This window comes from Xiphias gladius, chromosome 21 (genome assembly GCF_016859285.1).
Source record: "Xiphias gladius isolate SHS-SW01 ecotype Sanya breed wild chromosome 21, ASM1685928v1, whole genome shotgun sequence".
NCBI classification, from domain to species: Eukaryota; Metazoa; Chordata; class Actinopteri; order Istiophoriformes; family Xiphiidae; genus Xiphias; species Xiphias gladius.
Window position 1 is genome coordinate 7,917,463 of NC_053420.1, and position 14,743 is coordinate 7,932,205.

Below are 14,743 nucleotides of genomic sequence, written 5' to 3' on the forward strand. Positions count from 1 at the left end.
GTGATTCTGGTTTCATTAAAGCAAAGTGGAGACATTATGTGCCGTCAGCACTGGTCTGCCAGGGTGTTTTGCTGAATGTTTTGCGCCCGAAAATAGAAATAGGGACACTGTTATTTCTGTGCGTGTGTAGCTAAATATGTCCAATGTTTAGCAGTGACAACACCGTCATGAGACTGTGGTTTCATTTGTTTCCAGTAATCACACCAGATGCTGATTTATTTTTCATTGCTTACTGAAAACTTCTATAATCAAGGGGGTCCATTTCCACAGTATAAGAAGACAAAGTTACGAGGGATCGTAGCGAGTGGTGGTCAGGTGCGCTGTACTCAAGGAAAGAGGCGAGAACAACTGTTTGGACCGGCCCCAGTGTTTCTGTGTTCGTGGCTTACATAGAAGGAAAATACACTCTGAATCATGTTGGGCAGCTGACACTTTGTGAACCAGTGGCATTAGATTATGGGGGGCATGTTAATGTGTTCATGGCTGGTAGTGCATTATTTATGATGTTGTTTGTGTATCGCCTTGTGAATGCTAAGAGTCTTAGACATGTCAGGGTGCTGACATTCAGGCCATGTGACTTCCTGTTATCTTTGTGTTTGTTGATTCATTCTGTAACTATTCACACAGCTGCCCACTCTTAGTATTGATGTGTTATTCACACCTCTGGTCCCCAAGACGTGCTCTGTGCAAGTTGTTGTCTAACCTCCTCACCTTCTGGATGCTTCTGCGTGGACAAATTTCTAACAGACTATTAATAGTACGGTGTCAAAGTGCGTCGGGTGTGTTTGCTGGCATTGTGCATGCTCTGGCTGTCACAAACTGGCGCTGGGATCTCTTGTGCCACCACGGAAGTGGAGTCGGAAAGCAGATGTAGTTGAACAGTGGCCTTTTATACCAATGGAGAAAACACCCATTGTCTCCCTGAAACACACTTAATGCACAGTAAAAGGCTGCACAGAGATCAGAAAATTAATTCATTTGCCCAACATGCAAGTCTGAATTCAAACAAGTGTCATCATTATTTCATTTTTATTCCCCCACTTATCAGTGTAACTGACTTATTTGGATTTCAGATACGGCTTTTTGTGTATGCGTTTGTTTTTAATGGCAACTGTAATTTCCACTGGCTTTGACCTTCTGGTTCACAGAGAGCACTTCAGTGTGCAAATTACTCTATTAATCTGAATGTTACCCATGAGTATGTCCCCTTTGTTGGCTTTGAATAGTGGGAATGTCATGCATTATAAATAAGTCAAGTAGTATTAATTTTTGTTAACCTTCCCACCTTAACTTACACTGTATATGGTATGAAGTTTGTCAAAAAACCTTTTGGTCCAAAGGGTTTTCACTAAACACTGTAATTTCCTTTAACATAAATATTGTCCGGGCCAAAATACCAGACTACCAGGGCAGTGAGGTGACACCTATCAGTTACATAAGATCGAGGGGATGTCTGTAACTCACCCTAGCCCGCAGGCCCCAACATCATGTCTGTTGCTGAGCCAGCGCTGCAAGTGACAGCCAGGTCCCACTGGGGCTGGGAAATGCCAATTTGGCAAAACAACAGGTAGACTGGCACATGGGCTCGGCCTGCACAATTTGAGAGAAGAAGCGCAACTTGAAGTAAAGTGTGTGTGTGTGTGTGTGTGTGTGTTTGGATGGGAGAGGCTTATGTGCATGTGGATGTGTGTGTGTTTATGTTAGGGTGGCACGTGGCCTCAAGTCAAATGCTGATGTGACATTTTGAATGTGACTTTTCAGCTTTTTCCAGTCTACCAACCAATCAGTGATAAATCAGCCCTCATTCTGAGTTTCTTATACATTGTATGAGTTGCTCTTTCCGATCAGAGTTGCTCAGGACCAGTCGCTGTGTCAGGCAAATGGAAATAATTGGATGGTTTCCTGCCGTCATGTGTGTGGGTGAATGATGCTTGTTTTTGTATTGGGACTTCAGTCTCACCAGTGCAGTCTCCCATTGGCTTTTCTCTCTCTCCTGCTTTCAATACTCAAGGGAGGATTCAGGCCCATCCAGGTAACATTTACCTCTGTGTTAAAAGTCTCAGACCTGCATGGCATGATGAGGATCCTCCTTCAATGATCCCATCCCTCCTGACTTCTGACCCTGTACACCCCCCTCATTTTCACTACAGTGTATGCTCAGTAGAGAGCTCCTTTATCATCATTTTATCCCTATGTCCGGTCTTTTATCCTGTAGAGGATCATTACTGGACTTTTCCGGGTTTTTTTATATATTTACTTTTTTTATTTAATTCTATTTAATTTTTTTTTTTTTTGTTTTGCTCCATTCATTTCTCATCTTTAATTAACTTCCACATTAAGATGAACAGCATGCGGAATGAAATAGATAAAGTATATTACTCCCTAAAAAAGTGTTTTTTTTAGTTTCTTTTTATGTCCATGTGATAAAGTGTCTGTTACTGTTGGAAATATGTAATGTTTAATGTATATGTATATATTTTATCGATGCCTATTGGACTTGCATATAGTTTCAGTGTTGTTTGAGACTACACTTACTGTTTCAGTGATTTGTTTTAGGCCTAAGTTACCGAGCACTTTTTTGTTGACAGTGTTGAAAAGTTGTTTTGTCTGTTGACTTATATTTCTTGCCATGCCAGCGATTTTCCTGAGACTTTCTTTAAGTAGCTGGTAATGAACAGTTTCCTGGTCATTTCCCAGATTTCCACAGGGCTATTTACAATAAAGCCATTGAACCTGATTTATTATGTTGAAGGTGATTTCCCTCCTGGGTATTTTTAGACGGCTTTACAGCGTCGTTTATTTTGCCCCCCTTCACTGGAGCACACTGTGACTGTGGTTGGGTATTCCCAACCTGAGCCCTAGTTGTTTGGAAGACGGTCACAGCCGTTGGCAGTGGTCTTTCTTCAGGCCTGGCACACAGAGATTTCTGCATTAAAATTTATGTGTTGTCCAAACACAAAGCCCGTCAAACATTAAACCTTTAACTGATTGAGACATGTGCTGTATAGAAGTCATTGTAGCTGCAGTCACTACAGTATATTTTCTACATTTTTGGTGCTCTGTGATGCACAAGAAAAGGCCATATGGCTACCTGATGAGCACAGCAATGCCATGTGTCAAACTTTTAGTACAATTGCAAGGTTTGCCAAGCTACTCAGGCACAAAAAGAGGTATTTGGAGCCATTCAGCAGTCCAGCGGCTTTTATTTTTTACAGCTGTGGAGTCTGGTTCAGCTTATTTACCTAAGTGCTCTAGAGGCCTTTTGTTGCTTATCAAACCGTAGGAAAAAATTATTTACAATCATCTCAGTGTTTCTCTTTATAAATGCTTAAATATCAATCACCAAATTTCAAAAGACATACAAACCCAATGACCCACAGGCAAACTACATTAAACTACCAGTGTCAGTGTGTGTATGAGGGTCAAATTTTAGTTGATCATAAAAACATAAAAACTTAAGCAAGTGGTTAAAATCTACTGAAGTTCAAAGAACAAAAAAGGGAAAAACGTTTTTAATGTGCACCTTCCTCACACCTTCATCAGGGTCATAATCAGGTACAGGTACCTGTAACTTAAAAAAAAAAAAAATGCTGAATTGAGACAGTCCACTGTGCCTCTTTCTTTTATTGAGCATTTAGCTTAATATGGATTACTTAATCATTAAACAGAGAGTTGTGCTCCCCACTTTGTAGATGGATCTGATTATGGGCTGTTTTATAGAAGCACCAAAAAAAAGCAGTATAAAGGTGTGCATATCTGCCTGAAAATCATTTAGTAATTTATCCCTCAAAGTGGCTGAAATGTGATGCTCTGAATGGTCAACATCAATGATGAGAGTTCAGAGGAATTTGCGGTGCTGGACATCCTTTTTTGTCTTTCTTTTTTTTCTTTTTTCTTCTCTTCAGCTGCTGATAAAAACCAGGGCTGTCAAACTGTGTGAATGTGTAGGCCACATGGTGAAGACACCTGAAAAACTGTACTTGTTTGTGTTTCACATAAGCATAAGACTGCCGCCTCTGGCATAGTACTTAATGTCTTTTGTCGTTTCTCTGTGTTTTCTCTCACATGTTTACCTTCAGTTTTTCCAGAGGACTCAGATGCAGACTGCGAGGCCCACCATCCCGACAAACACACCCTCCATAAGGCCCGGCTCACAGGCACCCACCGCGGCTGTCTACCCCGCTAATCAACCAATCATGATGACCATGGCACCCATGCCTTTCCCTTCCCCACAGGCTGCACAGTATTACATCCCGCAGGTGAGATGAACACACTGAACTGGGTCTTAAAATTACAGTTGAAGTTGTTTACTGTAATTTAATATAGCAGTTCCAGATATAGTCACGTGTGCCTAGTTTTGTCAGAATTAACAGAGAATTAACAGAGATTCTTATGTAAGAATTGTGATTTGTCTTAGATGGAAATCGAGAAAAAATATTTGAGTTTCATCCTTACAGCAGTTGTTTGATTTTCTTTTTTCAATTGTAGTGAATGAACAAAAAGTACTCTGTGATTGCAGCTAGTACTGAAAAGATCACATGATTACTTTAATCTTACTCGCTTTCTCATACGACTCTCATGTCTGTTTGTTCAGTGTGAAGCTGCAGTCAGTCGCTGGTTAGCTTCCCTTAGCATAAAGACTAGAAACGGGGAAATGGCTAGACTCCAGAAAGTTACTGTTGATAAATTCAGTGGTTCCACACCTGTCCATAGTTATAGCTGCACATTTGGTGTATTTCTTTGTATAATTCATCATTAAAAAACAAAGATTCCAAACATCATCATTACCTTTTTTTCTTAAGTGTAAATTAAGCAGAAATATCAGTTTTGCATTTTCTACTGCAAGTGTGATCATTTTGGTTTTGCGCTGAGTGACTGCAGAGAAAATACTCTCAGGTTGCGGCTGGTGCCTGTTAGATTTGACTGATTACTAGAAATACAGGTCATAACACTGGTCCGGGTGGAATTTAAAAGAGGGCTTATCCAAATTCTCTACAAAGGACGATGAAAGTCCCTTAAATCAAATTTGAGTGTCCAAAAAAGAAAAAATCTGATTGCAAAAGTGTGCAGTTTTTAAAACGAAAGCTGTACGATTTCTGTCTTGTGCTCGCTGATGATGTATTAATATGTCCCTCCCTATCCTCCTTACTTGCAGTATCGCCACAGCACGCCCTACGTGGGACCTCCTCAGCAGTATTCTGTACAGCCCCCAGGGTCTGGCACCTTCTATCCTGGTCCAGGGCCGGGGGAGTACCCTTCCCCATATCGTGAGTCATTAATCCAACAAAGATACGCATCCAGCAATATGCCCACATCTCATTTAAAATCTGAATTTTTACCAAACAAGTAGCACAAATACACACTACCTGTAAGCCTTGTATGTCTCCAGGGAGCCTACGTGTGTTTTACTAAAATGTCTCTTCTTCTCTTTTGTTTTTCTTCTCTCGCGAATTCATTCAGATCCCCTCAGGTACCACCCACCTGTCTCACCCTCTGTCCCTGCTCCCGTTCCCACAGCTGGCCCGCCCTACTACCCAGGACAGACTGTGTACCCCCCCTCACCCCCCATCATAGTGCCTACACCACAGCAACCTCCACCAGCCAAGCGTGAGAAGAAAACAGTGAGTATCTTAGTAGTTCCTCAGTCGTCAGATTTTCATCGGTTATCACAGAAGTGATTTCCATTTTTACTTTAAGGACCTCTCATCCAGATTGGCTGAAAGTTGAACATCAAAGTTCAGTTTTGATCGTGGAAACAGCAGTTGATAAAACAATCTCATCTCAAGGTCCATTTAGCAGCTGTTCTGGAGCTTTTGATCATGTCATGTGATCTTCATTAGCCAATGGAGTGTGCCCAGGTGTCCCTGAGTAACAAAATCAGTTTTCCCTTGTTTAAGATATGTTTAATGTTTTGCATAAAATTTGGAAGTATTTTTACACATTTTATTTGAAAGATAACAATTTAATTTAACTTTTAAATTCACCTGCATGAATGTCTATAATCTACCTGCACATTCACATTCCAACCACCTTCCTTTCACAAAGCCTTAAAGACATAGATAGATAGATATTTTAGAAACTTGCAAAGATAGATTTACTAGCACCAATATAAATATGACCAGGCATTTCATGAATTTGACATTTCACTGTGACTTCACATACTGGTCAGTTTTCTCCAAATTAAATTGAATTTGGCATGTTGTCTATAGTGAATATAATGAGAAAATAAGGTGGGAGAAGATATAAGTAAAAAAATATTCTCAAAACCAGAAGTACACTGACGCTATACTAGTATAACTCTTTAAAAATTAAGCCAAAATGCACAGCTGAAAACCAGTAACATGACATTACCGGAGTTTGAATTACGGGCTGAAGAAGCTGTGTGTAAATTTTGTCAACCTTTGCACCGACACTTGGCAGCCAGTGGCGGTGCTTTCATTTTGCTTGTTGTTACACACCGAATGTTTCTTTCTATTCGGAGTACGATGCACACTTCAGGACACTCTCTTCTATCACAAGAGATGTTTTATTCCTAATTTAGACCTGGTTCTTGTTATTGTGCGCATCAGTCACAGTGTGTAATGCTGCGGATCAGCTGATGCTCACAAACATGTGGCTGAGTCAGGGTCGTCCAAAGACTTGGGTGCTTTAGTGAGGTCTGTTTTCTGTGTCATTGTCCTCCCAGATCCGTATCCGTGACCCCAATCAGGGTGGCAGGGATATCACAGAGGAGATCATGGCAGGGGGCTCAGGGAGCAGGAATTCAACGCCTCCTGTCGGTCCCCCCTCCTCTACCCCCACCCCACCACAGGTATGGCTCTCTCCCAATCACACTCACCCATCGGTCACCTACAGTAGTTGCGGTTGAGGGGATGTAGCATGAGGAGCAGCTGATTAGACCGGGGCTTCAGCTGGGGAGAGGGGAGACGTCTCATGTTGCTCGGTAGCAGTGTGAGCACTCTGCTCTAATCCTTTCTGCTCTCCACCATGTATGTGGCAGACAGGACATAGCCTCTGTGTCTTCGGTATTTCATTCGGCCATCTCGCTCTCTAATAAGAAATTCGTGATGGCGTTGAGTCCTGTTGTCAGTAGTTTTATAAATGTGGTTGAGATTTTATTTTCTTCAGATACACAAGAAGTCTTGGTTTCCTGGGCCTAAGCTCCTGGGAACATTAAGGTCACAAAATCTTACAATACAGATAAAAACAAAGAGTCATTTTTATCACCATCAGTACACACCGCATATGTTTAGACATGCATGTTCGTGGGCATGATTTGTTAAAAAACACTCAACACTTGATTAGTAGTATAATAAATTCACTGTTTTCTTGTTAACAGCTGTTTTAATCTTACACCTGCTTCCTTCCAATCACTGTTTCTATTCACTCACTATCTTTGACATTAGATTGCATATGCTCTGTGTGTATACTCCTACTCCTTCTACAGAATCCACTCAGGTCCCCTTAACTATCAATTCTGTTCTTTAAAACAAATTATTTAACTTTGTGTTTGGGGCAAGTGCATGGCCTAGGAGTAAAACTGGAAAGGCAGTGGTTCTAAGTCCCAGTCTTTTGGACCAGTATCACTGGTACTGCTACCAAATCAGATGGATAGATTGGAAACAAGCAGGGCTCTGGGTCATGGTATTGAAACTGAAAACCACAGCACTAATGGCACATTTAATAAATGAAACGGAGCAAGCCCAAATTAGACGACTTTCCTGGATTCTGATGAGGGACATTGTGACTTCTTCCTCTCTGTGTCCTTCTGTGGATTAACAGTGTCTTTCCTCTCTTTTCCTGTCTTCTTGTGCCCCTTTGATTTCATTTCTTTATATATCTACCCCCTTTTATCCTTCCTTTATTTTGCATTTTTCTGAGCCGTTCCCCTCCTCCTGTCATTCTTCCCGCATTGATCTTCATTCCGTCTTGTTCCTCTTGTTTTGTCCTCCATTGCCGTCCTCTTAATCTAACCATACCCCATTGGACTCCTCATTTATGCTTAATCCTGCATTTGGCCTTGTTTGTTTATTTGTTTGTATGCGCGCTTGCCTTCATCTCTGTGCCTTTCTCTCTGGTTTTCTGTGTTGCTAGTTTTTATGGCCGCACCCTCATTATCCTCACATTTTCTACCTCAAATCGCAGCAGCAGCAGCTGAGCAGCAGCCAGACACCAGAGCAGCAGTCGCAGCCTCATCCTCCTCAGCCACAGCAGGCCCACCCTGGAGGCTACACGTTGGAGCCCCAACAGCAGCCCCAACAACAGCCACAGCCACAGCCCCAGCCCCAGCCCCAGCCGCAGCAGCCGCAGCAGCCCCAGCCCCAGCCCCAGCCACAGCCCCAGCAGCCCCAGCAGCCGCAGCCCCAGCCCCAGCCACAGCCCCAGCAGCAGCCCCAGCCCCAGCCACAGCCCCAGCAGCAGCCCCAGCAACCCCAGCAGCCCCAGCCCCAGCCGCAGCCCCAGCAGCCCCAGCAGCAGCCCCAACAGCAGCCATTGACAACAGGGACTTCAGACACCAAACCAGGGCCAGGTCTGCCCCAACAACCTTTCTATTTTTTTAAACTACCACCACAGCTCCTAACAGGAAGGGATGCCACTCTTAACAATCTAACCAAGGCAGTTTTAACAATAGTTTGATATTGAAATTGTAAAAATGTAACATTAGACCATCAAGAAAATGAAACTAAATGTTTGCTTGTTTTACTGCTGTGTCATTGCCTCCCAAGCAAGGCGATGTCATCTTTAGATGCTGCTCCCCCCCATGGAGCAGCATCCCCAGTAACCCTCCACCAAATCATCTTTTTCTCAAACAATGATCAAACACATTATTTGTATCACTTTTATTTTTCCAGGAAAACACTGCACACCGAATTCTGTCACTTTCATTTCATTTACAAATCAGCATTCAGTGTTAGCAGGGCTCCCTGCTCGTCCGGTACTTATTTGGAACATTTCATAAGCACTTCTCAAATTAAGTTTTGGAATAAGTTCTTTGTGTACAAGTTTATTTGTAGGCTTACGGCTGCAGTTTTAAACTCCTAACCGCCATGCAAATGTTGGAAATGTATTTCTGTCTGGTTTGTTGACCCTGGGGCTTTAACAATCATCAACTGTTAGTTGACCTTAATTGCAATTTTTTCTCTTACAACAAAAGATTTATTAGTTTATATGCTGCAGAAAACCCCAGAGCCATGTTTACATGCTTTACATGTTATCTATTTAAAGAACTGTTAGATATAGTGTATGATATAAATATTACCTTTTGCTGATTAAATTCTGAAGACGTGTTAATCTGTACTCTTCCTCCCTCCAGATGATACTCCGAAACTGGAGCCAGTTGTCCAGAAGTCTTCCTCGCCTGGACTTGTGCAGCCTGAAGCACCCGTGGAGAGAACGGAGGCCAACACACCTGTAACTGAGCCCACTTCTGCTATTGAACAAGAGTCCCCCTTCCCCGCCTTGCTGACAACCCCTGTCACTGTCCCACTTACAGCGGCCAACACCAGTGAACGTCCCTCAGCCAGGGAATCCACTGCTTCAGCCTCTTCTCACTCGTCCACAGTCGGGGAGCAGAAACCCTCTTTGGCGCCACCTCAGGCTCCCAACACAGACAAGCCTATTTCAGACGCTCCAAGAACTCTGGCTGCCTCGCCTGCACCGGCCCCCAAAGCTTTGAACGGCCTTGCAGAGTCTGGGACTGAGCTAGACACTGCGACTCATGAGCCTTCTCTTATGCCCCCTGCTGCACTCGAGCCCCAGGCCTCTGCTCCTGCTTACAGAGAGGCCGCCTCCTCTGAAAGTTTGCCTTCTGACGTGAGGCCAGATGTCCCCATTGCTGCTGCGCTTGCCCCCATGGCACCTGTGGCTGTGGTGCCAGTCACCCTGACCTCAAGCCCCGCCCCAGCTTTGCCAGTTATGCTCCCCCCTGGCCTTCCGCCTCTAGTGCAGGCCACAACAGAGGCCGACGAGCCGAGCAAATCCTCAGACACTAAAGACCTTGTCCCCAGGGTAGGGACAGAGGCGCATGGTGGCATTACTGAGAGCAAAACAGAGTCCCAGCATCAAGCACTCATCAGGAAGAGTCCCACTACAGGTACCCTTTATGCTGCTTTTCAGCAGCTGTAAAATTCATAGGCAATTTGTTTCAGTAACTAAAAAGTTTTAACCTTAAACAGAGGAGTAGTTACGCTTTGGAGTGAGTTTTCCTGGTGACAGGGAAGCCTAAAATGAAAGGTTGTTTTATGAGCCAGCTACTTTTTATGGTATTATGCCTAACTAGTAAAATTAAGTGGCCCTCCGATGCACTAGGGTGTTTATGAACGCCCATACCACACGCACTGCAGATTACCTCTCTGCAAACACCATTCTGATAGTGTGATAGAATGTACTCCATGCATCCAGAAAATCCTGGGAATTATGAGAAACGTTTTAAATTTTTAAGATCATTTTCATATTTTTATTTGCCAGAAACACAAACAGTCGATGTTCAGAACCAAATGGCGGTTAACAAGTGGGAGTATCTTTTTGAACATTTATTTGTTTTGTAAAATACGCCACGAAGTTTTGAGGGGCTGGATGTACTCAAGGTTCGCATACATGTCACAGAAGGTAGTCCTGTATGCTGCAGAGAAATACCTGCCAGACCGGTAGAACTGAAAGTTATTAGAGCCCTGCTAATTGATCTCTCTACAGAATGAGAGAGAGCACTGTCATACACCTGTCACCAGTTTGTTTCATGAAAGTCATGACAAATGTCATTTATTCCAGCCCTTATTATTGCATCATGTCCATGATTGCTGTAAATTATAGCAGGATCAACACATTAAGGCAATGTAGACCTCTGTAACTTTAAAGCATTTTATGTAATTTTCTGGCTTTCATCATAGTGACAGGCATATCCGCAAAAATTATTTGCCAGGGCTGTTTGCTCATACAGACTGATTTTTCTGGCCGTGAGTGCTTTTTGAACACAAATTTCACTTTTAAATCTATTGCGGTTGTGGTGTTCACTGACTGACTGAGGCTGATTGCACGTTGCCGCGTTTGTGTTGTCCTGCAGTAAATCAGACGGCTTCTGCTATACCAAAGACCTGGAGGAAACCAAATGAAGCGATCTCTGCCGGAGAAGCACCTCAAAAGGAGGATGAGGTGAGAAAAGACACCTGTTCTCCTCACAATGCCGGATGAAGAGCAGGACAGAAAACACTACGTTGAAGCTTTAAAGTAGAGATCATTTCACCTCCAAAATTGTATGCGTGTCTCTTAGCAGAAGTCTGTTGACACACAGACAGGAAATTACCCTGTGAAATTAACCTACTTTTCAGTCATTTTATGTCATGAGATTTTGTCACCCTTTTTAAAATGGTCGGTCTCTCATTTTGGCACAAGCCTTTTTGAAAATGACTACCGAGTATTAAAGGAGCGAGACAGAGAGGTTGAGCGAGAACGGGAAAGGCACAATGTGGGCACTGGTTCAAGTGGAAAATGTTTCCATGTGTGTGGTTGGGGAAGCAGACATAAATGACTTTGGGGTGTTGTTATTGTCCGAGAACGACAGCAAGAAGTTATCCATCATCTTCATTGCTCACCCAGCCCACTTTATGTGAAATCAGCTCTATCCCATTCTCGTTTCCCTTCCTTTATTGTTTTGTTCTGGGCTTGTAGCTGTGGGACAATTTTCACACCACCAAATAATGCTGTTCCTTTAGCTCACACTGAACAAGCACTATGAGGTTATATATCATTACTAGAGCTGCAACGATTAATTAATCAGCAAGTGTTTTGACCATTGATTAATAATTTGAGTTCTTTTTTTAAGCAAACAAGCCAAACATTTACTGGTTTCAGCTTCTCAAATGCTATCATTTGTGAAGCTGTGAGCATTTTTATTTTGTCAAATATGATAGAAAATAAAACATCTTCTGGTTGTGGACTGTTGGTCAAATAAAACAAGTAATTTGAAGGCATCACTTGGAGCTTTAGGAAATTGTGGTGGGCATTTTTCACTACTTTCTGACAGTTAAATAGACCGATGAGAAACCAGACCCAAAGATTAATTGAGAAAGTAATTGTCAGATTATGTGCAATAATGAAAATAATTGCTAAGCGTCACGCTCAAATTAGACAATTTTATGCAGAAACACACATTCACACAAAAAGGTTTAAAAATATTGCAAAAAATAGCCAGCCACATTTTAATAGCTTAGAACACAAGTACATTCTCTTCAATTCAGCTTTTAATTTTGGATTAAAATAATTTTATTGATCCAAAATTTGATTTATACAGTCAAACTAGCTTAACTTTGGACTGCAAGTGCTCTCACATTGGCATGTTTCTGGAAGAGAAAAATTAAAAAATCCTCAGCTCTACCTCTGACCCATTCTCACCTCTCTGCATTTCATCCCTGAGTCCTTCGCTAATTTTTATTCATTCATCCCTCAGTTTCCTTTTATTTTAGTCTCTTTGTGTCCATCCATTTCACCCTCTCTGCAGATGACCCCCTTACATCCTCATAACTGATAATCATAGACAGTGTAATTTACTGTAGATAAACTGTGATGCTTGTACATCATTACATACATTAAGAGTATTTAAATGTGATGGACTGTTAATTAATTACCTAGATGACTCTTTTGTACTTTAAATCCCCCACAAGACAATCAGGGAGAGCTACATGACAGCAGCCACTGAGCTGGTAGGAATTCATTATTTTGCTAAATTATAATAGAGAAGGGCATAATGCTTACCGCCAAACATTGGGGATCTGAAAACTGAATGTCTCCTCCTCACAGGACGAGCCGAGGCCAGTGGATCAACCTGCTGGAGACCAGGCCCTGCAGTCAGCTCCACTGAGCAGCAGCCCCGTGCCCCTACCATCAGTCTTCACTTCCACCCCTGCCCCAGCTCCCGCCAGCAGCCCAGAGGCTGACAGAGCGCCCGCCGCCCCAGAGGAGAATGGTGAGGCTGAGATGGAGCCCATGAGGAACGGGGCAGGCCACACCTCAGAGACGGAGAGCAGCGACAGCGGAGCCACCCCGGGAGACAAGGAAAACTCCACAGGGGCTCCACAGGACATGGAAGGTGAGACTGCTCTTGTTCTTAAGACAGTAGTTTTGAAGTGACCATAGGCAAAACTTGAATGTAAAAAAATCAGAAGTTTTATCAGTAGAATCACAATGATTCCTGTGTATTGAAATCCAAATTTTGAGCATACCTGTGTCTGCCTTTTGGAGATGCCAGTGCGTAAAGCTGCTGTGTCGATTCTGTTTCTCTTTCCTTCCCTCCTTAACCCCGCTTGGTGGTCCAGACCTGGCCGAGCCCAGTGGGAAGCGTCAGTATGACAGGGACTTCCTGTTGGGCTTTCAGTTCATGCCTGCCTGCATACAGAAGCCCGAGGGCCTCCCACCCATCAGTGATGTGGTGCTGGACAAGGTAAGTTCCAGATAGCCCTGCAATCTCCCAGATTCAGAAACCGTTACAGTACAATCCTTTTGTCTAACAGCCAAGTGTAGATAAATGGATGGGTGGAAATGTCTTGTTCGATCTGTTTCCTTAGCAGATAAGGAACTGCCTCTGGAGGTCCTTTTCTAAATTTGGCTTTATGAATGGAAAGTGGCCAGTGAATTTTGTGGGTCTGTTGTCTAGGCCTGCAACTAACGTTCATTTCCATTATCAATGAATCTGATGATAATTTTCTCACACAGTTGATTGTCTTGGTTTGTAAAATGTTTGACTGAAAAACGCTTGTCATTTTCCCAGAGCCGGACGTCTTAAAAGTGTTCAATTCAAAACCCAATACTCATATTTGAGTCACTAGAACTAGTGAGCTTTTGGCATTTTTGCATAGAAAACGACTTAAATTGATTATCAAACTTAAGTTCCTGTTGATCAACTAATCGTATCTGCTCTACTGTTGTCCATTTTGGCCACAACGTCGGCGTTAGCCGCTGTAAATAGAAATGCATACTTAATATTTAAGTTTTGATTTTAATGGAGCCCCAACGACTAGTAGATTAGACATCAAGCCAGAACGCCAAACATTCTGTGATTCCAGCCTCTCAAATGTGAGGATTCGCTGTTTTATTTCACTGAAAATTCAGTGTCATTGGGTCTGTTAGTTGGACAAAATGAGTAAATTTGAAAACCTTACCTCAGGCTCTGGAAAACTCTAATGGGCTTCAACGTTCTGCGGTTGTAACGCTAAGCGACTGAGCTATTAGGTTAATCAGTTAATCAGTAATGAAAATAATGATTAGTTGCACCTTTTGATTTTGAATAAACTTCTTTATGAGACATTGTTCTTCGTTATTGGCGTTTTTAGTGGCAGGCTGTGTTGTAGACATTGCTTTACTTTATTAGATTGTGTGCCCTAGATCAAAGATACGCCACAGAGAGTTTGGGTCATTCTTCTGATCCCCACATATGTATGGGTGGAGCATATGGCCCGCTGAAATGCTGTTTTGATTAAAACCACATTGCTATTATGTCACACTTGGCAGTGGTAAGAGTACATGCCCCTCCCCCGCCTCTCCAAAAAGAACAACCAGACCGGCAAACAGTTGATTGGTACCGTTCCATAGTCTCATATTCTCTGTGGGAGAGAGTGAAATCTAACTGGAAAGTAGTTGAGAGGAAGTCAAGGACGTTTGAAAGACAAAGAGCTGGATTTGTTCTTTTCTCCTCCCCCACAAGTATCTCGCTCTCTCCTGTGCTCCTTTTTGCGTTCCTTCCCTTCCACATCTG

The 14,743-nt window shown here is 42.7% G+C and overlaps 1 protein-coding gene across 1 annotated transcript in view; it reads left to right on the forward strand.

The window, feature by feature from the left end:
• Positions 1-14,743, forward strand: part of eif4g3a (eukaryotic translation initiation factor 4 gamma, 3a) — a 51,052-nt gene that overhangs the window by 17,459 nt on the left and 18,850 nt on the right. The window contains exons 6-15 of the mRNA XM_040158807.1: positions 4,080-4,259; positions 5,156-5,267; positions 5,461-5,621; positions 6,677-6,811; positions 8,146-8,253; positions 8,482-8,530; positions 9,314-10,093; positions 11,060-11,148; positions 12,793-13,081; positions 13,308-13,432. Coding sequence (XP_040014741.1) covers positions 4,080-4,259; positions 5,156-5,267; positions 5,461-5,621; positions 6,677-6,811; positions 8,146-8,253; positions 8,482-8,530; positions 9,314-10,093; positions 11,060-11,148; positions 12,793-13,081; positions 13,308-13,432 — 2,028 coding nt within the window. The remainder of the gene's footprint in view (positions 1-4,079; positions 4,260-5,155; positions 5,268-5,460; positions 5,622-6,676; positions 6,812-8,145; positions 8,254-8,481; positions 8,531-9,313; positions 10,094-11,059; positions 11,149-12,792; positions 13,082-13,307; positions 13,433-14,743) is intronic.